Raw genomic sequence first — 27,871 nt, 5'->3', positions numbered from 1 at the left:
TTCCTTTATTTTCTTTACTTTATTTTCATTTTCTTTGTTTTTTTTTTTTTTTTGGGATTTTCCTTTGATCCATAGGAATAAAATATACTTAATGAGAGTGATAAAAGGGATGTGGCTGTTTGCACAAGCAATTCACTTTGGAGGATCCCCCACTCCATACTTGAAAACAATATACAAAAGAAGTGAATATTTTGATTTGTCTTTTGTATCTAGAACACATTTTGGGCCTCCACGAAATATAACTGATAGCTCTTTCAGAACAATTAGCCACTAAACCTGGAGATTGTTCACAATGTCATCTAAATATTTACAGCAGTGTTTTAGATGTGGAATATACTTTCTAAGAGTCAATACATGACATGACAATTTCCCTAAAACTTGACTTGGAGCACAGAAAACTTTCAAACAACTCCTAGTAGATCCATTGAATAAATGAGAGCAAATGTGGGGCCATGCTATCAAGACTGTATTGTTGGATATGATTTCTCGAGAAAACTTATCCCTATAGATCTAGCTTAGATTAGAGGTAGATGACCAACATGGCTTCAATACTGGGGATTTTGTAAGTGAAATTGATGTTGTAGAGGATAAGATGCTTTATCTTCATCACAAGAGAATGATCGAATTGTTTCTATTTCAACAGCTTCATCGATGCCTTTTAACAATGTCAGACATTTACGTTTGGCTGTTGAATATTATCATTATGAGTTCAAGATATTTGGTAATTCTGAATAAGCTTAACATTATCAGAATGAGTTATGGTTATCTTATGGAGTTGTAATTTTTGATTGGGTATATCAGACCTTTGCCCCATCAACAAAACATGTGTAATGTTCCTTTCTTGGAATATTAATCAAGGCTCATGGTTCTTCGTGTGCAAGGGCTACTATTTTGGTCATTCTCAAGAGGGCTCCACTTGCAGTGTTAATGTGATTGTAAGCCAAGTGCCATCTTTGTGTGGGTTCCACTCCGTAGGACAATGATCGGAAGGAAGGCAAGGTTTTTGGCCTTGTGGAGTACCCTTTTGTGGGTTTAGGCATCATCTATAGGACCAGATCATGTGGAGGTAGCCCACTTATGGAGCATATGGAGCGTGAGGTGCCATCTAGCTTACAAAGGGGTCAAGAGATGGGCATCTATGGAGATTGTCATTGCCTTGGGATAGAAATGATATCAACACCCTCTATGCAACTAATCATCAAATAGGGAAGACCACTATCTTCTTGTTATTTCTGCCTTTGTGCTAAAATGACACGGGCACCCATTTGTTAGTGTGTCAACTGTTGGCTATTTTCACCGAGGCATTGGAATGTTATCGGCACTCCATGTGGGTGAGTGGAAGGCTTGGTTGGTTTGGGCCAAGAAGTGCACGGCCATGCAAGGGTTTCCTTGGCTATTCACATTAAGTTGTTGAAATGATATGGGCACCCAGATGGATTTGGGTGGGCATCTTGCAGCCATGTATAAAATGGACTGAGTGAGGAAAGGGGTTTATGTTTTTGTATACCATCTCTATTCTCTTAAATCGTGTGATTTTAGGCTAGTGCAGCCAAACTCATAACAAGTGGAGATAGTGATTCTCCACCTCGGTGAAGGTGCAGTGAGCATCCCTTCTCCGCGAACTAATTTCTTCGAGTAGCAGTGACCCACTTGGATTAGCCCTTCACTTTTATCCCAAGCCATTTATTCTGTGTGTTGTTGTCAATCGGACACGAACAGTCCCCTCCTATGAATGTTTTGTGAAGCTTGCATTTACCTTCTTAGCTACTATTCCACGAGATGGAGTTTAATTAAATCTCATTATCTTTGTAACGGCCTGTCAAATTCCAAGAAATGTATGTATTGTTGTATATGAAATTAATAGATGTAGAACCTACTGTTCAAGTATGTTTTTATCCTATCATGTGTGGTTGTAATGTTGATTGAAATGAGCCCTATGGTTGGAGTGTTACAAAAGTAGAAGCAGGAGAACTTGGGGTCATCACAACGTGCATGACCATAGAACCAATACCAGAATCACGAGATAAATCAAGTAAATCAAACTAAATCATCGACCAGAATCAACCACTAGTTGTTAGAGCACATCCGAGCGCAATCTTACTGTCCAGATCACGGCCGCTCAGTCAGGATCTTCATTAAATATCACACCAATCTGAAGCAACGGCTCATATCAAATCTCGAAAAATTTAGCTTTGTGGGAATTCCGCTTTAAAAAAAAATCATCCTCTAGAATCAGAAAGCCACTATGACTAATATAAGAGGTATAAATCAGAAACTACAGAGAGTAGATACAATATGAACGATGAGAAATTATGTCTCAACCATAAGGCCCTTGTACGGTGGAGGTACCACCCTTGATATTTGATCCAACAGCAGCTTCTGTTGGATCAAATATCAAGGGTGGTACCTCTACTTGTAAGGCCTTACACCGTATAAAAACTCTATGAACGATTTATAATAAGTGAAGAGGAAATAATACATTTAAGAGGTAAAAGATCAGACGGCATTTTTGTAAATTAATATAATAAAATCCAATTTAGGACTAATCGGGCTTTCATTAGTTGTCTAGATCCAATCGGTAATAATTTCGGATCTTATGATAATGTCCCAAAATGTTTCCCTGGATCTTGGTAATGTGTCAAGATCCTCTACGTTTAAGTACGGATTCAGATGATCGAACGGTCCATTGACACTCCTAATTAGGGGTGTCAATGGACCCAGGCGGGACCATCTGAATCCAAACTTAAACGTACAGGATCTTGACACAATATTAGGATCCATGGACACAATTCATAAATACACATGGGTGGCCCGGGAAAGTAAAGGGCCCAATATATCAATATTACCCTTTTGGGAAAAAAAATCACCAGCACGCTCAACTCCTGTGCCGTTCTTATCCAACCGCAATCACTTTTTCCCCTTGAAATCCCGATAATACCCTTGTCTTTTATTTCTAATTATTAAAACACCCTCCACACTCTTCAGCTGCTTTTCTCCGGTTCGTACCTGAACGGTTTCCATTCTCGTCCTTTTTTGTCCTCCCAACCTTTCCATTTCTTAGCTTTTAGGGTTTCCCTTTCTGTACCCATCTCACTGCTCTCAAAATTCAGTGTAGGGTTTCTTCTACAGAGCTTTTATTTCCATGACAGTGCAAAGAGACCTCCCATCTAGTAAATTCGAGGAAGAAGAAGAAGAAGAAATCATTTGGTTGGAAATGAAAAACGAAAGAAGAGATGATATCTTTGAAGTTTGCAATCGAGAGAGAGTTAGAATTTCGGAAGCACTTTGAAGGGGGAGAAGAACATATTCAAACCTTAAAAGATTTCCCTCAAACTTGTTCTGATTCTGATTCTCCATTGGCATTGTCTGATTCAATCTTGCAACAAAGAGAGATTTCTCACAAGAGATTACGAGAAGTTGCAGAGAAAATGGCTGTTGAGACGCCCAAAAAGGCGGTCATTCCGCCGGAGCTCGCAATGCAGAGGGAATTCGTTTACCGGAGTAGGACCGGAATGTCGAGCTTGATGGCGATTGCTCCGAATGAGTGTGAGAGGTCAGGAGAAGAAATGGGTAGGAGTGGAATTACTAATGGGAGGGTTAGGGATTTGGGTTTTGGAGGAAATGTTGGGATGGAGAGGAATTTGGACTATCAGAGACATACAGAGAAACCACCATTGCAATCTAGTAATGAGTTTAAATTGCAAAAGAACTCAAACTCAGTTCAAATCCACCCTAATTCTATTGGTTTTGATTTGCCCATGAAAAACCCACTTCCTAATAGTACTGAATTAGCAATGAGGAAGCCTGATCGTATGTCTGGCCAGAGGGAATTTGCACGGGAGAAGTGGGGAGGGAGGGGAACTGTAAATGGGGAGATTGGGAGAGGGAGGAGTGATTTTGGATCATCTGCATTGCCCTACATGTTGGGTTCTTGCGGATCCGGTCGCTTTCAAAGCGCTTCTGTATCGTCTTCCAGACCGGAGGGTCAGCCTCGATCTCGCCATTGTGGGACATCTGTCCGCACTTCGGGGCCTTCTTCGCCACTGGTGAATACTCGGCGTTCTGATTTTTCGAATGGAGAAATGGGTACCACCCCTGGCCATGGAGAACTTGCTCGGAAGAGGCTACAAGAGAGGGAAATGGCTAACTATGGGATGAGGGAGGGGGGTACGTCGGAAAAATGTGCAATTGGGATGAAGCTTACAGACAAAAGAGATATGGAGAGAGGGTTTCTTCATCCTCGTGGCGAATTTGGAGAAGCGTCTGCTCGTCAGGTGAGATTCTACTCATTGTTTTACTATGTAGCATGTACACTGTTCAAACTTTAGCAGGGATCAGATGTTTGTTTATTTATTTTTGAAATTTTGATTAATACTAAAAGGTTGATTTAGGAAATAATATCTAGAGTGTTTAGAGCTTGACCCAAAAAGCTTCGATCAAGAATCAAGAGTAGGAATCAAGTTAATGTAGTAACTTGATTTTCATGAAACTTGTCAATGCTCAAATCTGTACAAGAGTGTGAATGACCGGGATTGGGATGTGTTGGTTCTGCCTTCTATCTAGGTCTGACGGCAGGAACGTTTGCTTGACCTGTTACCTTCGCTCACATGCAAAGGTTAGGGACCCCTGGATGTGGACCTCCGGGGAACCCTCTGACGCTCAAGTCAGATAGGAGATCAGCAGAATGAGAAGTTAGCACTGGAAAGTAGTGTGTTACCTGGCGTTTGGAGTGGAGGATTCCCTTTTGTATTGGACGTCCTATTCCAAGGGACGATGTGACGCTGACGTGGCATCATGTATATTGCTGGAGATGGGGCGCCGACAACTGGCGCAGTACGGCCGCTAAGGGGTGAAGGTGATTGAGCGCTTTTGGGGCGTGATACGGTTGCCAGGAATGGCAAGTGGCTCATGTGACATGTTCCCTGGGGAGTGGCGCGTGTCAATGAGCTGGCGAGCTACGGGGGATAGCATGGCCCAAAGAGGTTCCGTATGTTAGCGGGTTAGCAGGTGATAGGGACGCGCTCCATGATGGTAATATTTTAGTGATTGAACAATCACATCAGTGGATGGCGGAGCGGCCACCGGCGTGGAAGCCGACAGCCAGGCTAACACAGTGTGAATAACCAAGGGGACGTGGCGGCTGTCGGTGGAGAAGAGACCGACGGGGATCTGTTGCAGGTACCGGTGCAGGTGTTGTCTCTGAAAAGCGCAGAAACTAATGGTTGTGACGAGGCATCATTCTCGTCAGAAAAGGTAGTGTGGGTACACTGCCACACGCTGCAGCTATAAACTCCGACAATCCAGGTGCCGGAGAGGTGGGCGATGGAGGCAACAAACACGAGTAAATTCATGGAATGAGGACCAGAAGGGAGAGGGAACGAGAGAGCCGGTGAATCGCCCACGGCCTTCTGAGTGCTCTGGGGAAGAGAGTTAAGAATCCTCCTATCGGCACAACAACTATAAAGTACTGTAACGAGAAAATATTTGTTCTTCTACTTATATTATTCTATTCATGCCATTGTATTGTCTGAATGTTCTTTTGTTCAGGGTATGTCTCCTCAGATGGATCAGGTAGGAACAAAGAGGAAAAACCTAGCTGGTGATTTTGAATGCTTGCCATCGCATTCCTCATATGATCAGCCACCTTGGGTTCGACAAGTGTCAATGTACCAGCCATGGATCAGTGTACGCTGTGATATCTGCAATGTCCCTTGCATGAATGAATTTAGCCTCCACCAACACCGTCAAGGCAAGAAACACCTGGCCAAATGCCAGGAGCTACAAAGATCAAAGATGGGAGGAGAAATGATAGGGGGTCAGATGGCATGGTGTGATGTGTGTTCTGTCCCGTGCCCGGATATCACAGCATTGATGCTTCATAGAGCTGGAAAGAAACATGTCGCCATGCTCCGTGCAATGGAGGCCTGGAAGGAAGGAATTGAAAACAAGATTGCAGATGTCACTCTAGGAAATTCTTGGGCGAGAGAAAGGGAAAAGCTGCAGGAAAATGAGCTGGAGGAGGACTAAGAATCGGCTTTGTGGAAGATGACTGAAAAACCAAATGCTCACACTAACAAACCTTACTGTAAGCGTATAAACACAGTATTAGTGTCATTTATGTTTTGATTTTCTGTTTCGTACCTGGGTTTCTGTAAATCGAGCTTGCCCAATTAGAATGCAGTGCTTTTGTTTCTCTGATTATGAAATGGTGTAGGGAACATGGTATTGTTTAAAGATACAAAGAAATTCACAGTATTTGGGATATGTTTGCAGTTTCAGTAAAGTTGGTTGCATTTTCTGACTCTATTATGCACTACTTTGCACAACAATCTCATAACAACATCTATACTCTGCTTTGGTACTAACAAATATCAGTTTCTATTTGGAAGTAGGCTTAATCATGGGGCCGTGGTTAGTTGATTCTGGTCTGTTAGTACCAAGAGACTATAGCTTTGATCCATGGTGTTTTGAAGATCTTCCAAATGCTTCAGGTTATAGATCTTATTTTCTACGTTTTGTTACTGCACCCACTTTCTCCCATAATGGTTTAAACACTGGATTTTTCAGTTACAGTGGATTTTTTTTTTTTTTGGCTCCTTCATTCAAAGTAGCCCCTGAAATAATCTTTTACTTGGAAATGTGAAGGTTTAATGCATTGTTGATGTGCCTTTGCTATTTACTTTTCAACTATAAAATAGAAGGTTCTGTTTTTTTCCTTTCTTTTCCCCCCTTTTTTCGCATTCTACCAACAACATCTAAGTGAATGATCCATAAAAAAATTAAAATGATGTCTCTTCTCAAAACCCAAAAGACGGAGGATATCTGATCTTAGAAAGATTTTTGGACGCTGTTAAAATTCCCTTCCTAATTTTGTTATGGGAAGCTCAAAGAATTTCCCAGGTATGTTAAATACGTAAAATCAACATTCTGTGTACTGTAATTGTTTCTTACATGCCATTCAAAAACACACAGTCCCTTGAATGACCAGCTATTGCTACCTTTTATAAAACCAAAGCTAAACCCTAACCCTGCAATTCATTTTCCATGAATCTCATGGTCATGGCCTTCTTATGAGTTATGAGCTACCTCCAAATACCTTCTAACCCTAGCCAAATTCAACCTGACATCTTGATTCCTCAAATATATGCTACTAGTATTGTAGCAGTTGTTTTTCACAACAACTTCAGGGTTCCTCAACACCAAGTCATCCTTGACATATTTCTCCACCAAGCAAGCTATTCTCCTAAACCTTGTTCTTATACAACATGTAATCCAATCAAAGTTGCACGAAATACGATTTCGTGAGCGCCGCCCCATGCATCCTAGTGTGTCTTCTCACAGTGCAATGAACTTGATTGGCTCAAAGACAACTACATTGAAGCCTACCTCCTCCGTGTTTAAGTGTAAAAGAATAAATAACGCCTTCTCCGACAGCTTACGCTTTTGGAGCAACTGATTGTTTAACATGGTATCAGAGCAAATGTCCTGACTTGACACTTCCTGGATGTTAAAAAAAATCCACATGCAATGGTCAACACAAAAATGGGGCCACATGTACCACGTGTATGCCAACCCAAAGAAAGTGGGGCCACACGTTGGGGGGAGTGGTAAAGTATAAAAGAATAAATACTGCCTTCTCTAAAAGCTTAAGCTTTTAGAGTAACTGGTTGTTTAACACTCCACAGCATGAACTCCATCAGCCTGATTCAGGATCACATGGCAGATACCACCACATGCATTGGGTGGGCGGCAGTTGGTGGCTGGAGGACCCCACCAACCACGGCATATAAGCAGTTGAGCAATTGACGGAAATCAAGGAGGGTCTCCAAATTGGGAACGAGGGAGGGTTTAATGAAAAGATTGTGGGTGGCTAGGCCGACAATGGTGGAGAGGAAGGAATGAACCATGGTGTTTTAGTTGTTTCTATGATGTAAGGGTATTTTGGTCATTTTACCTGATATATAGGTATTTTGGTCATTTTCCATGATGTGAAGGATAAGAAAAACCGGAATAGAAGAGATAAAAAAGAGGGAAAGGTAAAAAAAATCTCGAGAACTGATTGCTTTCGTTTTTCTTTTATGTTGTTTGCATACAGTCTCATTAGCGAGGCTGATGGTTGATGATCGGATGTTGGGAGATCTCATTGTACTTGGCAAGCCACTAGTTGTGAGAATGGGTGATGATGTGGATTGGGTGTTGGTGGTAGAGCAAATGGATGGTGTGATGGCTCACCAGATTTCTGTTGAGAAACAGAAAACCAAACAAACAGTATTAGTAAAACCTTTTCTGTGAATCAGAGAGATGAGGCATGGACTGAGTCGCTCTCTTTAAGGTGAATTTGCACCTCTACGGAAACTAATTATAGTGCAGCAGATTCTGGACACAATCACCTCTAGGATCGTTGATCTCAAAGTTTCTGTACGTTCTAAGGGATTCGAACCCCGCGAACAATCCAATTGCAACCAAATAGTAAAAGTACGAAAAGAAAGAGGTATTGAACTCTATAACAGAATGAGTAAAATATAAATGCAGAAGAAGAATAAGAAGAAGAAGAAGAAGAAGTGTTCTGTTCTGTTTTATATATGAACACATAGATAAATCTCCGTTTTTATAGGACAAAAAAGTCTGTTCAATGCACCCTTTAAGTCAGTAAAGACACCCCCTTAAATACCCATTAGAGAAAGAGCCTTTTTCTAGACGTCATAGATGCAAACATGCAATTACAGCGACATTAACAACGACAAAGTAATTTCTCAGTAACGGCAAAGTTACGGGTGGAAACAGACGAACAGTAACAAAAATAAAAACGAGGTTTAAGGGGAAGTTTAAGGTGGCAGTTTTGTAAATAAAACAAACTTTTAGAAATACAAAAGAATACCACTTTTTGTATTCAAATACCAAACAAATCTATTTTTGTATTACAATACCAACAAGATTGGGTGTTGGTCATAGAGCAAATGGATGGTGACCAACACAGGCGAGCCAGTCATTGGGTTCTTACCAAAAGTTTCCGGTGTAGCCACCAAAGCTAAAGCTGAAGTCTGGGATCATGCCGGAATGACATGTGACGGCTGTGCCGGTGCCGGGGTGACATGGGTGAGATCTTTGACCTGGTACATTATGTTGGCAGGCAAAAAGAAATTAAGGGCATGTTTGGCTACCATGGAAAAATATTTCATGGAATTTCTGTTTACCTAGTGTAAGAGAGGTAGAGAGGTCAGAGGAAAAAAATCAAGCTTAACAAGGGAGTTTTTTTTTTCTGTTTTTTCAGCCCTTTCATGTGCTCTCCTTACTCTTCTCCTTCTCAAGTCTCTCTCATTAGACTTCTTCACTCATCTTTCACCTTGGGTAAGCAAATTTTCATTAATTTTATTTTCATGGTTGTCAAAACATGCCCTAACCTTTGATTTTTGTCCCCAAAGTTGATCATTAAGTTGGTATCTTAAAAATAATTATTTAAGCTCTCGATTCTTATAGTCTTTGTTTTACCTTAGAAAACTTAAAACTTAGGAATGGAATGATCACATTTCTATGTGAATCATGTTTTAGTAAAGGTGTACTTTTAAATTTTTTTGGAAGAATTGCCAATGGGGGACATCAAAATACGAGAATTGCCAACGGGGGGGGGGGGGGGGCACTTTTGAAAAACTATTAAAAGAGGCTTCATAACCCCCTTTTGAGAGTTTGATAACCCCATTTAGAGGGTTGATAAACCCCTTTTAGAGACTTGATAACCCCATTTTGTCCCTCTCTAACAAATTTTCAAAACTATGTCCCTCGTTGGCAATTCTCGTATTTTGATGTCGCCTGTTGGCAATTTTTCCTTCGCTTTTTATGGCTGTTGAAAGGGAAGTGATGTATCCGACCCTTTTCTTCCAAGGGCTATCTACTCTAGTGCATTTATTAATACTCTTTTTACACTGCAAGGGGGTGGTGGCCCAGGGATGAAAACGAGGGCGAATATGTCATTTCTCATAGAAAAGACAAAGAGAGTAGTGCCATTATCAAAATATGACCAAGCAAATATCAGTCCGAAGGTTTGAAATTTCGGTTCAATGGAAATTTTGGTAATTTCCGTGTAAATCTTAAAATTTCGGCCGAAAATTTTAAAAATTTGGTTTCGGTCCCCTATGTATATTAAGTTTTCATAGGAAAAATTGTATTGAATTAAATATGAAAGAGTAGTTTACCTAGTGATAGGACTTGAAAATATGAAAGTGGGCTTAAGGAAAGAACGAAAGGGAAAAAAAGAGAGAGTGAGTAACATAGTAGAGGGGATTTTGCAGAAGGAGATTTTACACTGGACCGTGAGGTCGGTACCACCCTTGATATTTTGATCCAACAGCAGACCACTTTTTAAGAGTCTGTTGTTGGATCAAATATCAAGGGTGGTTGTACCGCTGAGCTTTAGGGCACCATATAATTTCTCTTTCAAAAGAAGTCTTTTACTTTGCTTTATTTTTGCAAAAACAGCCTTCCTGTATGACAATTTGCAAATTGACTCATCACATTTGATTAAATTTTGCAAACTAGGTGTTGCCATCACAAATTACCCAGCGTAGATTTTGGGCGATGATATTTTCTTCGCCCCGCGCATTACGCATACGCCACTATTATAACTTGATTTGACGTCAAAAAGCGTTAAAGTTGCCCACTTTTCACGTCGAATCAAGTTATAAGGGGAGCGCATGCGTAATTCAGGGGAGTGAAAATATCATCTCCTTAGATTTTATTTTATTTTTTACTCAAAAAGAGACCAAAATATCTTCGTATGTGAAAAAATGAAAATTATCCTGTAAAAAGACCAAAATACCCTTGACGCTCACTAATAAGTTTTGATAAGATAGGTCCCACCAACTCAACTCAAACCCATGCATCGGATAGGTCCTACGATCTCCACTAGAACTAGGGGTGGCAATGGTTCGGTTTCGGTTCGGTTTGACCTCCAAACCGAAATTTGAATCGGTTTGGTTTTACCGAACCAAAACCGAACCAAAACTGAATTTTCGGTTCGGTTCCACCAATTTTGCCACCCTTTACTCATAATAATTGCAAATATTCGGTTTCGGTTCGGTTTGATACCCAAACCGAACCAAACCGAAATTTGAATCGGTGAAAATTCGGTTTCGGCTCGGCTCCGGTTCGGTTCGGCCAATTTTGCCACCCCTAACTAGAACTAATGTATAGAGTAGGGGACCACCATTTTGGACCTCACATGGGCCAAGAATGTTATACATGGGCCAAGAATGTTATAGTATATATAGAAAGAGGAATGATAGATACAAGGGAGCCCTTGCATAAAGAGCCGCAAAAAGGCTCGTGGTTGGATCCACGTCATCAAATGTAACTGATTTTTCCTTTTCAACCAATTTTAAAATGTAACTGAAAATGATGCGGATCTAATGAATAGCCCTTTTGCCGCTCTTTATGCGAGGGCTCCCTTGCATCTATCATTGCTCATATAAAAATAATGATATTCCCACACTCTTGATTCAAAACATATAGTTGACTGTCATGTGTATTTTGGACATTTTAGAAGATAATTTTTTGTCTTTTCACATATAAGAACATTTTGGTCTTTTTACGAGTAAAAAAAAAAAATCTACCGTGGGGGCATTTTGTACATTTTGTTTACAAATTGATGAAACGACTTTAATTCGCAAGATTCATTCAAATAAAAATTACTCTATTTGCAGAGGGTGATGATATTTTCAACCCCCCTGCATTACTTGCACACCCCCTTATAATTGTCAAACTAGAACTTAGAAGACTTTTTCTGCAGATAAAGTAAAGCAGAGGACTTCTTTTGGAAAAAAAAAAAAAACTACTATAAATCCACCCAAAACTGACATGACCATTATTCTCAATCGCAGAATTTATAGCATTATTCCAGATGTAATCTTTTTCTTAGCAAAAAGGATATCATCGAACAAGTGACTTTGACATTGATTTGATGTGTTAAACACACAAGATTTTATATGCGGAAGTGATATATTCACACCTTTTGTTTAGTGTATTTATGAGTTGTGAGTCTTGGGACGACTCTTTTACACTAGTGGGGGCTGTCCCCGATAATGAATTATTCATTTCCCTTACGAATAATATGAATTAGAAAAGGTATTTAACAGTGTAATAGCAAAGTGAGCGCTTTAATCAATAATCACGCAAATTAAACATATGCTTTTGTTAGGGAAACGATATATTCACCCCCCTTTTCTTCCTAGGGCCACCACCTGGAAATGTAAAAAGAGGAGTCATAAAATTAGAGGAGGGTGGCCCAAGGAAGATAAGGGGCAAATATATTACTTCCCTTTTGTGTGATTGGTATTTTTGTGGGACCCAGTACCGAAGACCTTGGGTCCAACACCCCAACATAGCATATGTTGGAGGTCCCATTAATTGACTTGCGATGTTTAAAAGGCTCTGTTTGGATTGCCGGAATCTGAAATCAGAATTGGCAACATATTTCCATTCCCCTCGAATTGGAATGGAAAAAATAAAAATAAAAATAATTCAAAAATTCAAAACATATCAGAACAAAGAGATGTAAAATGGTGGTCCCTCGCATAGGTGTAAAGTGATGGACCTCACCTTATCAAAACATGTGTTGTAAAATGATGGGAGTCGCCCACTATATGCTTTCCATAGAAAAAAAACAAACTATTAAAAAATTAATAGAAATTTTTTCTCGGAAAGAAAACGAAAGACGAAGAAGAGAAAAGTGGTTACCTTATATTATAGATATATTTAGGGCAATGAAAAATTCGCACTCCCTGTAGGATAATTCACACCCCTTTAAAGTGAATCGACATTAAAAAGCATTGAAAGTCTGCCACATACCCTCCTTTAAAGCTGTGCGAATTATCCTAAAGGGGGTGTGAATTTATCGTCACCCTATATTTATTAATTATAAAGACAGTTACATTGATAATGTATTTAATAGTTAAGGAAACTTTACATAGGACCACCGAAGTTTTCCCATATCTATAGATATATTATGTTTATAAGGTTTTAAATAATCTCTTTGTATTATATAAAGTATTCAATATAGAGAGACTTACATTTATAAGGTTTTAAATAACCTAGGGGCCTACGGGCGTGACAACCCATGTTTTCTGTTGGATCAAAGATTTTGTTAGGGTGCGACTCGGGTTGGGTTGGGTCGGATTGACACCAACCTTAGCCCAACATGAGATACCATTCACAGACCCTAACCCCACCCAAACCGAGCTTTGGGTCAAGGAGGGTCAATCCTAACTCAAGTACCCAACCCACCTCTAAATCTCTCAACCACAACTCATTTAACCTATTTTTCCAAATCTGATTGGGTAGAGTTGGGTTATGTTCAGGTTGGTTCGGGGCACAAACAGAAAAAATATATATAAAAACAAATAAAATGTAACCCTGTGATTTTTAAAATATTGATAAAATCAGAAGACGTGTCGGGTTGCCTAAGGCCTCAATGCTAATCAAACCCAAAAATAAATCGTATTGGCTTTTCCCTATCCTAACCCAACCCAGCCCAAGGAAATGCCAACCCAATCCCAACAGAAATCAGGTTGAACCTGTCGGGTTTGGGTTGAGTCTGACCCAAGTTGGATCCCTAGATTTTGGGTTTTCACATGACATGAAATTATACGGTGTTCATGCATTCATGTGCGTAATGACACAGGTGCCGCCCTTGCTATTGGATCAAACATCAATTCTTTAATTTCTTTCTAACATCTTTGGTGCGGTTTGACAACCATTCTCCACAATGCTTTTGTGCTTTTTTAGTGTGCAGAGAATGAGAAAAATGGAAAGAACGAATTCTACAAACCCAACTTGACACATTTCTCCAAATCGTGCTGAATAAATGGCAAAAAATTCTACTTTTTCGAAGCGAAACAAAGTCATTTCGGCAATTTCTTGCGGATCCTCCAGTTTCTGTCGTTGCTAGAATGGAGAATCATTGCCGAATACTTTCTTGAAATAGAAGTAATTCTTTAATTTCTCTCTTTCGAATACTTTTTATCCTAATTTTTTCTCTAGGCGACGTAAAATTTGTTTTATGTTCCAATTTCTTGGATGGGTAATGCTAACCAAGAATGTAATACTTGGCCATCTATGAAGAGAATGGACAATGCTAAATTGAAATAGTAAAAGTATTCACACTCGTGATGCCACATTATCGGGTGAATACGTCTTTTTTAGGGGGGTAATGGTATTTCCACCACCTTTTATTTGTCTTTTCCTAAAAAAGAGACTCTGTTTTCATGGGAAAACATTGAAAAGGAGGTGTAAGTTCCACCATTTTAGGACACTTTTTCGATAATGTTCAAGTCCATCCGATTAGGTTGTGCCAATATGTCCTACACGAGACACTGCAACGAACCCACATCATCATCTATCTATTCCCAACACTTAATAGGGTCCCGTCTAAGTCCAATGATAGGCCTCTTAATTCATGACAAATTTAGAATTTTAAAGCTTCGGATTGAAAACGATTTTTAAATACGTGAAAATATCTCATGCTTAACGAATCCGAGGATTTTCTCTCTACCTCTGAACTCGATTTGTGAGCGGTCCCATCTAGAAGAAATAAACAAATTGATTAGAGTAGAGATTATAATCAATTTTTTTTTTTTGGCTATATCAGAATACAACGACGCAAGGGGCGGAGCTACATGTAGCAAGCTGCTTCTGTTGAGTTGGGCCAAACTCCTTAATAGGCCCAATTTACGCCCCTCTCCCTATGTAAAATGCCCCCCTTATGTATAAATCCTGGCTCCGCCGCTAACCATGCACATACCAAGACTTAAAATATTATTGCCCTTTTATCGAATAATTCTCCACCCTAGGAGATTTTCGAGAAATCATGGATCCATGTTGCGGCCCACTTGATAATCGGTTCAGATTACCAGAACTGTTTAGATCAATCAAAGGTGGAGCACACTACTTTTAGGACTCTCCTTTTTCTTCCCGATCCACACCTTTAGGCTTTAGTGTATTTATGGCTACTATTTTTACACGAGAAGGGGGTGGCCCGGGGAAAAATGGGGCGAATATATCATTTCCATGTTTTTTATTCTTAAAAGAGGAGGTTCCTTTTATCGGACCCTTGTTTTTTTTTGGCATCGTTCACGTGACAGACCCGATAAAAGGGGTCGTGAGTGGGGGGATGAAAGTAGATTGGCCAGAACGAGGGTACTTTTGTCATCTAAAATTTATAAGGGCGTATCTGTTATTTTGAACAAGACAGAAGGCATTTTAGAGAAGAGGCAAGTCGTTCAGTAGCCCCAAGATTCAGGGACGCAGATCTACCTCGGGATTTGGGAAAGACGGGTCGTGAGTATTGTTAGTACGGACGGATCAGACAGCCCTCAATATTCGATGGAACTACAAAACTACCCCTTCAAACAAAAACTACGAAAACTAGGTGTTTTTTGAGGAAAACATTTAAAACACGTTTTAAATGTATTAAATATGTTTTTATTTACCAAATTTCCAAGTTGCTGTCCACGTGATCAACGACCAATTCCAATGCCTTGGGAAGAAATTGAACACCATGTCTAAGATTAGAGATCTTCTTACTTCTTTAAACTCTTGGCACCTATCCCTTGTTTGGAGAGAAGCCAACTCTGTAGCAGACTTCCTATCCAAATGCAATAGTTCTTTCATGGCGCATGACATTTCCCTTGAGGATATTCCTCCTCCTCTTGTTGATATTTTCTACAAAATAGGTCCCCACACCTTGTCTAATTTTATATAATTTAGAAAGGATAAAATAAAATAAATGTGTGGAAGCTGATTAAGAAAAAAGCAAAGCCATATTTTTAGAGGTTGGAGAATTTATTTTACAATATTTCCTTCAGGGATTTGCTAGACCAGCTGCGAAATGCCTTTTGCGATTGAATGCTAGCGATTCCCTCGCGATTCCCTTCTCTTTAGAATAGAAGATCAGAATTCAGGAAGACTAAGGAGAAGGGTATTTAAGTCATCCTAGAAATACAGAATGAAAGACTTGTTCCTACTTTTGTAATTGTGCACAAAACTAAGGTCATTACCAAGTATCCTGAAAACACCCTATCTATCTTTCAGAAGTGGGGCCATTTGTGTCTACTGTTCTTAAAAAATGCAAATAGACAAGAATTGAAAAAGAGAGAGAGAGAGAAATTCAAAGAATGTAAAACAAATTAAAAAAAAGAAAATTAGAAGATACTAGTTTTGGAGATTTGGGAGTTTGTTACTGGGTTACTGCAATTGCAGTAAAGCAGGTGTGCTATTTTTTTATAATTTTTTGTTTCTACAATCTACACCCGAAGAAAAGAAGGTGGGAGAGAATCTAAACAAACCCAATTGTATCCCTTCCTCAAAAAACCAAAAGAAAAAGAGAAAATCAAAGGGAGAAAAAGCAGAGAATAAAAGGACCGGATGTTGACAAAATTTCATGTCACTGTTGTTGGAACTTCGTTTGTTTTTGTGGAGATTTTCTTATCTGGGATCTTTCTCCTTTCTTTCAGAGACTGGCCCAGCTGATCAAAATCTTCATCCATTCCTCTACTTTATGACGATCTAAAGAACCTTCAAATGGCATTACAAAATAACCCATTTCTCTGTTTTTTTCTCTGTTCTTTGCCGTCTGTTTTGTCTTATTATTCTTCTTCTCCTCTGTTGCCGTCTGGTGAGCGAGTATACCACTTTGAATTTTCATGGGTGGGTTTGGATTTTGGCGTTGTTGGGTTGTTGAGGATTTGCTGAATTTGTGGTGGGTTTTCGAGGAGGGGTGATATAGGATGTGGGTTTAAGGTAAATTTTTTGTTTTGTTTTTCTAATCTTCTTGTCCTTCGTTTTTAGGTTGTTTTTCATTTGGGTTCTTTGAGTTGTTGCATTTTGTGATTTGGGTTGCTTTTCTTTTCTTGGGGTTTGATGCTTTTTGGCCTTTTCTTTTTTATGATTCTTCCTTATTTCTGGGCATATTGTTTGGAGGCTCGATAGGTTTTTGTGTTTGGTGATTTTTTGGGCTATTGTTTTTAGATTTTTTTTTTTAGTGCTTTTATTTTCTTTTACGTTTATTGGTTTTTTTTCTTTTAAATTTGTTGGGTTTCCATGTCTGGTGATTTAGGTGACCTAGAAGGTTTTGGATTTCTAGTTTAGGGATGCATTCCTCTTTTTCCTTGTTCTTGTCTTTGTGGTTGGATGTTGAGATCTCTTTTCTTCTTTTCTAATTTGCCATTTTATTTTGAAAAGGTGGATTGTTTGGATGGCTTGTGATTATGATGCTTATGTTCTTTTTCTTTTTACTTTTGCCTTTTTGTCTGGTGTCTGTTTTATTTTCCTAGAGTGCTTGCCTTTTAAGTTTTGGATAATCTGTGCCGGATTTCTGTTATGTCCTGACTCCTGATAATGGCGGATCACATTGTTTGTGCTTTCATGATCTTAATTAACAGTCAAACCAACTTGCTGTGGGATAAATTATCTGGCTTTTTTTTTAATCTTTGTTCTTTTGTAACTGCTGGTAATAGATGTCTATTCTTGGATGTGTATTGTTTTGTTTTGATTGTACATTTGAAGATTCGTGTTCCATTGCACTAACTTGATGATTGTAAAATACTATATAGGTTTGATTTTCATATGAGCTGTTAATAATGATGCTTAATTGAATGATCCAGGCTTTATTTTGGAGGATTGAATGTTGGTTTTGTCCTGTTTGTAAAACTCCTAAACTACATGTGCAACTTTTTTGTAGTAAATTATGGGTTATGAGCTGTCCCTGGGATTCCTACATATCGTAGGATTCGAGTTTGAGTATCATTTTGCTACCGTAAAGTGAGCGAGTTATGAAGAAATGGTAGTAGTCAATTGGCTGAGGCTTTAAGGTGGCTTTCTGATGGTAGTTGCATCAGAAATACACAAATTGGGGGTATTTCAGCTCAAGCCCTTGCATCAGAAATAAGGGCTTTAAGCTCTTGATTGTTAATCCTTCTTATTTTGAATTGACATACCCCCAGGACAATCTGATTAAGGATTTGCAGTATGCTCCATTTTGAGGATTATGATGTAGAGATGACCGTCTACATTCTGTGATGTAGAGGATGCAAATTGTGATTACATTATCGATGGTTTTCAGTATAGTTCCCAGAGTCTTCTGCTTATAAGGTGCTGTTTTTATTTAAAGATATCATGAATGACACCTGCCCGCAATAGCTTATTTTTCTTTTATTTTGCTGCTCCGACTTTCAGTTCCACTCCTCGTAAACTGAGACCTCTATATTCTTAGGAGATCGTAAAAAATGGGCCAATATTGTAGGAGCTACCAAAGGAAGAACCTTCAGCTCAAAAAAGTGGGAAACTCAATGGCTTTTGTTCATTTTTGAACAAATCCATATTGATTTCTTTGTCATCATCTGTCTCTTTTTCCCTTCCATTCTACAATTGGTTCTTACTTTGTAAACACCCAGTTGAGCTTCTTCCATAATGTGCATAAACAACCACCAAATATCATAAAAACATGCATATTCAATGAATTATGCGTGTTTTTGATGACTTGCAGGTAAATAATAACGAGAAAAGGGGGAAGTCAATCACCCTCAAATGTAGAATCCCCAAATCTACCTGTCCACCCTTGATCCCCATTCGCATTTTGATTTGTGCACATTAGGGTTTATGACCCTCCAAGAAAATGACCAAAAAAACAATCGAAAGTTGAAAGTTGGTTTTGTTTTTACACAACCTAGAAATCATGTATTTGCGACCTGATATGAGAGCCATATCAGTACATTACTGTATCAGCCGAGCGTATCTGCCCAATAATTGGGGCCCAAATTGTATCAGACCCCTCAAATCTAATTCATATCATTTGCTGAACCCTAGGTCATCCAATTTTTGAGCGAATTTGTAATATTCATATATTATTTTTCTCCAATTTCTTCAGGTTGAATCATAAATAGTTTTTTACGTGATTCTAGTTGAATTATAAGATTGAAATCTTAAATAGTGGGATTTAAACCGCTGTATACAAGGCACTTTCCACCTTATTTTATTGCGACACTGTCTTATTTGTGCTTATGTCTAGTCTGTTGCCTGTAAGTCTCATTATATCGTTTAAGTTTTTACAAACTGAAAGCCATTGTATTTTTGCATATATGTTTGTTTGGTACACAATTGCTGGTATTTTTTTTATTTTTTTTTTGGCAATTATCTTGAATTTTTTGAAAGGATGTGTTTTGATAGTTTTGTCTGCTTTCCTTTTTTCCTTCTCTCATTTCTCTTTTCAAATTTGGCAGGAATGGGAACAAAAGTGCAGTCCAAAAACTGCTTGCTGGAACATTTCTTCATGGGGGATCTTAATGGGGATGCTAATACTGGTAATTGGTCACCCTTTTATGGAGATAAGATGTTTACGAATGCGCAATATTACAATGGTTTCACACAGAGGCCTGTGGATGTCTATCTGGATTATGATAAAGAATTACTAAAGCAGACAATGCTTCGGCATGAAGCTATATTCAGGAAGCAGGTATGCTTAGTGTCACTTTCTAACTATTTGATATGTAATGGCTCTTTGAATTGTGCCGAAAATAAAAAAAATTTATGCAAGTTCTTTCTTGTGTTTTTCCCACCTTGGTGTGTATTTTGGCAAATCTGATTTGGGTGTCTTATAAAATTTACCAAGATTTAGAAGCTCGGGAGTCAAGTCCAACTTGATGAGTGCCCAAGTCCAAGTTGACTTGTAAGAGTCGTAACTTGCTAGAATCTTTTCCTTTTTAAAGCTGATCACATAATCAGATTTTATTGTCATTAACTACTCAATTGAGTATTTTGTGTGGGATCCATTGGCTGAAGAAGTTAGTGAGTAGTAATCAGTGGGTCCCTTGGGCTTGGCCGATGGAATCTGTAAACTTAGAAGTTCACACATCATCTTTCCTTCCCCCTTAAAACTAGACCACTTCAACTCTGTACCTTAGCCAGAATCAGGATCGACTCGTGTTGACTTTGCGAGCTTTTGGAGAACTTGAGTGACTCTTTAAACACTGAAATTTATATATTTAAATTTACTGATGTTCTTATGTTTTTATTGATGTTCTTGTGTTCTAGGTGTGTGAACTCCACCGTCTTTATAGAATACAAAGAGACCTGATGAGTGATCTTCAAAGGAAAGAACTTCACAAATATTCCATATCGGCATTTACGTCACAATCAAATCCAATTTCATCTCAAGTGCCATGTGAAGACACCCAAACGATATGGAAAATGCCCACCTTTTCCATGGTGAACTCAGGTTGTTGCGCTCCATCTATTTCAGGCACTAACATTCAATCTCCTCTAAACTTTTTAAAGGAAAGCATCGTGCAAGCAGGCTCCCGTCCAATGCAAAATGGGAGTAGTGTAAATGACTGTGACTTATCGGACTCCAAACCCAGGAAGTTTCTAAGAAGAACATTTGACCTTCAACTACCAGCCGATGAATATATTGTCATTGAGGATGGGGAAGGAATTGAAGAGGAAAAAGTTCGAGAGGTGTCTTTGGCGGCAACATACTCTTTTAATAGGATTTGTGGTGTTGAACCTGATAGTGATTTGAAACTGACTCTCAGCACCGGTGGGCATGCTCGTACTTCTGGAGATAGTTCAAAATCTGGTCAACATTTACAAAATAGTTTGCACACTCACTATTTGGCTGACTTGAATGAACCCATCCGTGGCAATGAGGGAGCAGAAGCTCCGGGCTCTCCTAATTTTGTAGGCCCAGTGGCCTCCCATGAAGTGATTCAAGGGGAACTGTCTGCGAAACCAAATTTAAGCATCCTAGGCTCACCGAGGGATTTCTTCCAAGGTAACCAGAAAGAAAAAGACCACAGGACTTTCTCGAACCTTTTACAAGCGGAGAATGAGGGAACTAGACGGGAATGGCTATCCTTTAACCTTGAACCTGGTAATAGATTTTTACCCAATGTTTTGTGATGTAGAAGAAGCAGAATTTACATTTACTTTATATGGATTCTTTCATATATATATATAATACACACACACACACACACGCACACTTGTATATTTGTACTTGTTAAAGAGACAATAGTACATTTAATTTAAAGTATTTGTTCTGATTGAACCTTTAAACATTTTTTCTAATTAAGAGATGGTATGCATGTCTATACAATTATTGCAAACACTGCAAGGTAAATTATTTTAATCAGATTCCAGGTAAAATGGACTACTATATGTAAACAAAGGAGCTGATACTCATATCTTCTTTTTTGATTTGTAGTTCCTCTATTTATTTCAAACCTTTTTTTTATTAGCTGTTATTCCCAACGACCTGTAAATAACAATCCCATAAAATGCCTACTTCTTTCATTTTTCTTATATCAAGGACGAAAGCTTTATTAATGAACAAAGAAAAAGAGTCAAGGTACAACGTATGCAACTCATGCTTTACTAACATCCAAGTATCGTATAAAACCGACAATACATCTTGCGGAAAACTGAAATCCCAAAAAACAGCACTGGATGGGCACTTCTTTGTCTATATTTTCTTATTTCCCATTAGCCTCCTGATGAATATGGTGAAAGGAACCTGGAGCTCCTCAGAAATTTCATTAATCTCCTCCAAAGAGTATTAATTCCCTAAAAAATACTCGCCCTTTTAATATTTTTGTGAGCAAGCTGGGATTTAACCTGCAAGTTCAATGTTGCATACTGATTGTAGTTGAAAAGATGAGAAAGCTTAAATTAAGATGTCTAAGAGCCATTTTATCATGTGCACAGCATATTCCTTTGATGTAGCAGTAGATGTAAATGTGGTGTGCAACAAGTTTGAGTGGATCATTGGTGTGGATCATTGCTAGCCATTGGTGTAGTTTCGGAGGATTTTTGTTTAGGGATAAGATATGGTGTGGGAGTTGGCGACAACAAGTTTTGGGTGGGCAACATCCCTCTTTGGGGGTTCCATACTTCTCATTTTAGAAGGATTATATTCAATAGAATTATTTGGTGTGCAACCTCTCGAAACCTTCCAACCAAGCTTCAGTAGGTCTATCATTTGTCTAATATTGACATTTTGCTAAAAAAAACTTCACGGTAGGAAGCCCTATCTCTAGATATATTGGAGCTGAATTTTGATGGAGGAAACTGGATCAGTGGTTGTAGGAGTATAATTAGAGATTTTGTAGGTGAGGTGATATTTACTTTTTCTTTTTCTTTCTTTCTTTTTTTCTTTTTTTTTGTTTTTTTGTATTTTTTTTTGGGAGGGGGGGGGGGGGGGGTTCTTGTTGGTGAAATGGACTCTAACGACAGCAAAAATGTTGGCTTTAAGATGAGGAATTAAGGTGCTCACTGCAATCATTGTTGAAGGAGATTCCCTGAATCTTATCAGATGGATTGGATAGGTGCAAATTATCTTTGGCACGTAGCAAATGAAATTTAGGAAGTTATGGGCCAATTATCAGACCTCCATAAAATTGACAGATTATTTGTTCAATCAATCTTAACTTTTAGGGTTGAGAAGGGTTTCATCCAGAAGGACATCTTTATACTTGTGTCTCATTAATAGGGTTAGAGTTTCTTTTTGAAAAAATTAATAAGATTATAGATGAGAGAGGCTGTAATCTCTCTCTCTTTCTCTCTCTCTCTCTCTCTCTCTCTCTCTCTCTCTCTCACATCACATCACACTACTGAATTGAGTCTCTAAATAGGAGTATGTGGTGCAGATGGAGTATAGCAAAGGATAATTTTTGAACGTTAGGCATTGGCGAGGAAGGATTTCAGCAGCATCTTGGGACAGTATTTGAACTGTAAATCATTGGAAGTGGCTGAAAGTTGGACAGATAGAACCGTGGTTGTTATTATTTGAACTGTAAATCGTTGGAAGTGGCTGAAAGTGGATCAGATAGAACCAAGGTTTGTTATTCCATGAATTCTTCTTCCAGAAGGCTCTGTTAATCTTAACTTTGATGATAGTTATTATTTGAACTGTAAATTGTTGGAAGTGGCTGAAAGTGGGTCAGATAGAAACAAGGTTGTTATTCGTTATTCCATGAATTCTTCTTCCAGAAGGTTCTGTTAATCTTAACTTTGATGATAATTCAATGGGAAATTCAGGGGCAACCCCTATACATTTAACATTTATAGATGATCGAGAAGTTAAACAAGTTTTTCCCATGTTGTTCTAGACATTAGGCTTATGAGAAACCTAAAAGAGTGTTGGTTCACCACTTTGTTGTCCTCTTTGCTTGGTTCAAGGTGGTTTCTCGGTTCGTTCTTTTTTCTGCAGGTTAAGCTCTCAAGAAATGAAGGTGTCTCGCCGTTCAAAAATATGGCAATCCATCACCCAGCCAAAGGTGGTGGCTTTTGCCTTGACGGTTGTGTATATGAAGATCAATACTTGTGAGCGCTTAAAGAGACAGAGCATGCACATGGCTAGCATGTGTGTTTTATGCAAAGAGGAGGAAACTCTGGATCATTTAATGATTCAATGTCCTTTCTCCTACATGTTGTGGCAATCTATCATCAAGTGCTTCAAAATTCCATAAGAAAGGTTTGGACTGGACAGGTGGACCTTTTGGTGAAGCAGGCCAAACTTTGTGGAAGTTATTACCTTATGCTCTCATTTGGCATATATGGAGAGAGAAATAGTAAAATCTTTAATGAGGAAGAAATTTCACAAAAATATCCCACTAAATTCACAATATTATTTGTTGCCCTATTTTTTCTTAAATTTATATTTTAAATATTTTATTTCTTTCCATTTTTTTCCTAGTATAAACCCAAAAGTAACCAAAAAAATTTAAATATCCCGAGATGCACACTTTGCGAGAAATTCCCGAGACAAATGTTTGTGAGTTTGATTTGGAATCACTTGTCATTTTTACTTGCAAATCTTGGGTAGACTGTTCATGTAGTTTCAGTGTATTTAGGCATCCTATTGTTGTAAATCTTTTCCTTGCTCTAAGGCTCTAAACTGGACCTGGCAGACACTTACCAACTTAAAGTCATCATCGAAGCAATAGAAAAATTGCATGGTATAGACACAGAGAAGATAGCTTGCTGTCTGACAAACTAAAAATTTGGCATCCACTAATCTTAGCGAATCAGTAGCTTGACCTTGATGGGTCTTTCTTTGTAAATATCTTTTTTTTTCAACAATAAATTTATGGGTCTTCTTTGTAAATATCTTTTTTTTTCAACAACAAATTTATAGTTTAATTAAAAGTAGTATTTTATGCATAATATGTAAATTCAATGTAGCAGATCACGGTGAATGATTAAGAGGAAAAAAAACAAATCTATTTATTGAGTTTTTATATGGTGGAGGGCTGTGTTGGCACATGCAGCAAAATAAATACAGTAGAGCCCATATAGTTGGATAAACTAAATCATACCTAGACAGAATAGGAGAATTATGATCATGCTATGGATAAGATTTTTGGGGTGCAACCTATCTACATCGAGGCCCAACAAATAAACAATTTAATCATCCAATTATATTGGCCCTACTATTTTTATTTTTATTCTTGCTGTGCTTGCCTACATGCCATCTACCATATAAAGACTTCCCTTCACTACTTGTATCATTATATGCCCAATATAGTAATATGTAACTGGACTTTGATTGGTCTTTCTTTATGAATGTATTTTATGTTTACAAATTCATGCTTTCATGAAACGTTTCCATGTTTGATCATTCAGTTATCTTGATCTACTACTAGTTACTTCACATTTATCTATTTGTAGCTACTTAAGCCAACTCAAATTATTGTTGGTGATGCAGTTTAAATTTGGTTTCTTTACAGTTTTGATCATGCATTTAATTGTTTTACAGGGAAAACTAATAGCAATACAAATCCCTTTACTCCAGTTTTCTGTCATGAGAAATCTGCCACGTCATCCGAATCCACCCAACTCAAGCTTAAGAAAGCCCATGAACTCCCCCCATTTCTTTTATCTGATAAGAGTAAAAATGAAGCATGGCTTAGAGAAAAAACTTGTGGTGCAGAGATCTCTAAAAAAAGTTGCAGTCTCACCATCTCAAACTATTCAGGACTGGCAGCTTTTCAAATACCCAATTCTAGCTCATCTATTCAAAGCCCTGGTGTTTCCAGAGAAAAGTGGATTCAAATCCCTGATGACACTGAGGAAAAGTGGTATCTTAATGGCAACCACAGATCACACCCAATTTCTGGTGGTGAAATATCCTATCAGAATGGGTTTAACCATCCATTTCAATCGGAGTCTAATAGATCTGTTTTGCACTCCTCGTTGGTCGGATTCAATAAGTTAAACCACCTTAATGGTGGAGATAATTTTTCTTATGAAAAAATTGAAGGTTGTTGTTCCAGAAAGTATTGTAAGGGTTTGGGTTGCAAAGATGTAAAGTCCGCGAAGGATATGAATTTGAATCTGTGTCCTCCAAATGGCTTCAGCGACAGAATAAGTCACCGACAAGATTTTGTATTCATTGATGGAGGAGGGAAGAATGGAGATCCAATGGGACCGTCTTGGCTCAGACCAAGGCCAGCACGCAATGAATCTATGAACATTATAGGTGGTTCAACACAAATGGATTTGGGTTTCTTACCAGGTTACTCTCTGCCTGTGTCAGACCGAGATGCAATGACCCAAAAGTTTGAGAGTGAAAATAAAACCGAAAAGGGTCGTTTGCCACCTCTTATGCCAGATTTCAGGTCAACATTGCTTACCAAGGATGCAGAAGCCCACAGAACTGAGATGACTGAGAGCTCAAAAAATAATAAAATTCTCAATCTTCCTGTCCTTCAGAAGCCTTGTTTTCCAAAAGATCAGTGTGTTCTTAACTCACCCTCCGTGTCATGTCGGGATATATCGGAAATCAATGATGCAGGGAATACTGTCAAGGATGGTTTACTTCATGTTGACTTACCTTATGATCTTACTTTGCCTGGGTCTGAAATGCAGCTGTGTGCAGATAACCCAGTTGTCAAGATGGGGATTGATAACAGTTCAAAGGGTTCCAGTTATGACATTAATTTGAATTCTGCAATTGAAGCATGTAAGGAGCAGACAAAGTCACTGGAGGTTTCATATACAACCGATGCCATTATTCCAACCTCATCTCCTCTTCGAAGAACCTCTGCAAAAAATACCATTGAGATAGATTTGGAGGCTCCAATAATTCCTGAGGTGCTTGGGAACGTTGTTGATGGCGTAGAATCTCCACGAACCAACCAACTGGTTGCACCAGTCCAACAATCACAGTGTGAAAGAGTGGACCCACAGGCAAAAGTGGCAGCAGAAGCTATCATCACTATCTCATCAGGTGTCTCTAATCGTTCGGACCCTTCATCCACTGCTCTGAGGGACTCTCTCTGTTGGTTTGCAGAGATGGTTTCTTCGATTGCTAGCGATCTAGAGAGCACTGTGGGAGCTTCAAGGGGAAAGGTTGATGGTGATCAGGAATACTCAGATGATGGGATTGATTTCTTTGAGGCCATGACATTAAAGTTGAGTGAGACAAAGGTAGAGGAGTTCTATTCTAAGCCTTGGGAGCAAGAGAATCAAAATGTGGAAGAAACAAGCTCCTCTCCATTGGTAACTCAGCCTCGCAAGGGCCAGGCAAGAAGGGGGAGGCAACGGCAACGGAGGGACTTTCAAAAGGATATCTTACCGGGTCTCGCATCTCTCTCGAGGCACGAGGTGACCGAAGATATCCAGACTTTTGGAGGGCTAATGAGAGCTTCAGGTTGCTTTTGGAAATCTGGGTTGGCTAGGAGAAATGCTGCTAGAAATGGATGGCATTGCCCTACAAGGGGAAGGGGACAGTCGAGAGGCTCGGCCTCGGCTTCGGCAGGGATTTTGGTGGGTTTGCCACCAACGCAGCCCGGTAATAGCGAAGTGGAGCTCGAGGGGATAAGCCTACAAGGGTGGGGCAAGACCACCAGACGGCGCCAGAGGCAGAGATTTCCAACTGGTAATGCGGCTTCTCTGTTAACTTAGTATGAGAATTATATAGAGGGAAATTGAAGTAGGAATTTCTATGGCCTTAGAATGACGTAGTTGTAGACTTGTAGCCATGGGATGCCTTGTACATGTCTTTTTTTGCCCAAATTTTGGGCTCTTGGTTATCTGTCTCTTGAGTTTACCATTTGTATAATTCCATAATAATGTTACATTGTTTTTTTTAATGAAATATAGCACTTCAATTGCTGAGGTTTGAGCTGCAAAAAAATCACTGATACAGTTAGAGGATTTTTCCAGAAATGTCAGTAGAGTATTCTTGGGTCCTCACACTAAAAAACTTTAGAAATTTTGTTTGCCATCAAAATAATGTTTTTCCCGAGAGGAAAGTAAAGTGACAGAAGGAAAGTATAATGATGTTTTTCCTTTTCCCGGGGACATTTGGTTTGTTGGGACCAGAGTGGAACTTACCCTTAAAAGCTAGCCATTAAAGGGAGGGTGCTCGAATCCTTATAAGCCCATCCACAGCCTTCAACCTTTCCGATGTGGGATCTTTGCTTTCACATGGAACCCCCAACAATCTCCCCCTCCACGTGGAAGCAATGTGGCAATCTTGCCTCTCCATGTGGGTGCAACATGGGAACTACGAGATCTTCTCGTAGGATTTTGCGTCCTCGGAGGTAAACTGGGGTTACCGAGATCTTCACTGAGGGATATTTCCATCCTCGGAGGCACAACGGGATTACCACGCCGGGTTACCACGCCCCGGCTCTCATAGCACATGTTGGGACCCGAGTAGAACTCCCCAGGTTCCCAACATGTTTGTCATGCACTGGTCATTCTACTTTTCCTTGCCTGCAAGGAATTTTCTAAATAACTGTCTTGAGTTTTCTCTCAAATCAAAGGGGAAGGAAAAATAAACAGGATTTTTATTTCTACTTTGTTTTTACTTAGAAAATGT

General features: G+C 39.0%; 2 protein-coding genes across 2 annotated transcripts; both read left to right on the top strand.

Annotated features, from left to right (window-relative positions):
* The first annotated feature begins 3,223 nt into the window (after positions 1-3,223).
* Positions 3,224-6,293, top strand: LOC143846003 (uncharacterized). The gene is made up of 2 exons (XM_077354413.1): positions 3,224-4,274; positions 5,548-6,293. Exons 1-2 carry the CDS (start codon positions 3,234-3,236, stop codon positions 6,025-6,027), a joined length of 1,521 nt encoding a protein of 506 aa, XP_077210528.1. The 5' UTR covers positions 3,224-3,233; the 3' UTR covers positions 6,028-6,293.
* Positions 6,294-16,162: 9,869 nt separating this feature from the next.
* On the top strand, positions 16,163-27,162 carry LOC143846795 (uncharacterized). The gene is made up of 4 exons (XM_077355358.1): positions 16,163-16,788; positions 19,266-19,498; positions 20,077-20,914; positions 24,800-27,162. Exons 2-4 carry the CDS (start codon positions 19,268-19,270, stop codon positions 26,947-26,949), a joined length of 3,219 nt encoding a protein of 1,072 aa, XP_077211473.1. The 5' UTR covers positions 16,163-16,788; positions 19,266-19,267; the 3' UTR covers positions 26,950-27,162.
* Positions 27,163-27,871: the final 709 nt, after the last annotated feature.

This window comes from Tasmannia lanceolata, unplaced genomic scaffold, assembly GCF_043159265.1.
Source record: "Tasmannia lanceolata isolate RefF3 unplaced genomic scaffold, GAP_Taslan_0.1 ptg000015l, whole genome shotgun sequence".
In the NCBI taxonomy this organism is placed as follows: domain Eukaryota; kingdom Viridiplantae; phylum Streptophyta; class Magnoliopsida; order Canellales; family Winteraceae; genus Tasmannia; species Tasmannia lanceolata.
This window is presented reverse-complemented; position numbering and strand designations above follow the sequence as displayed.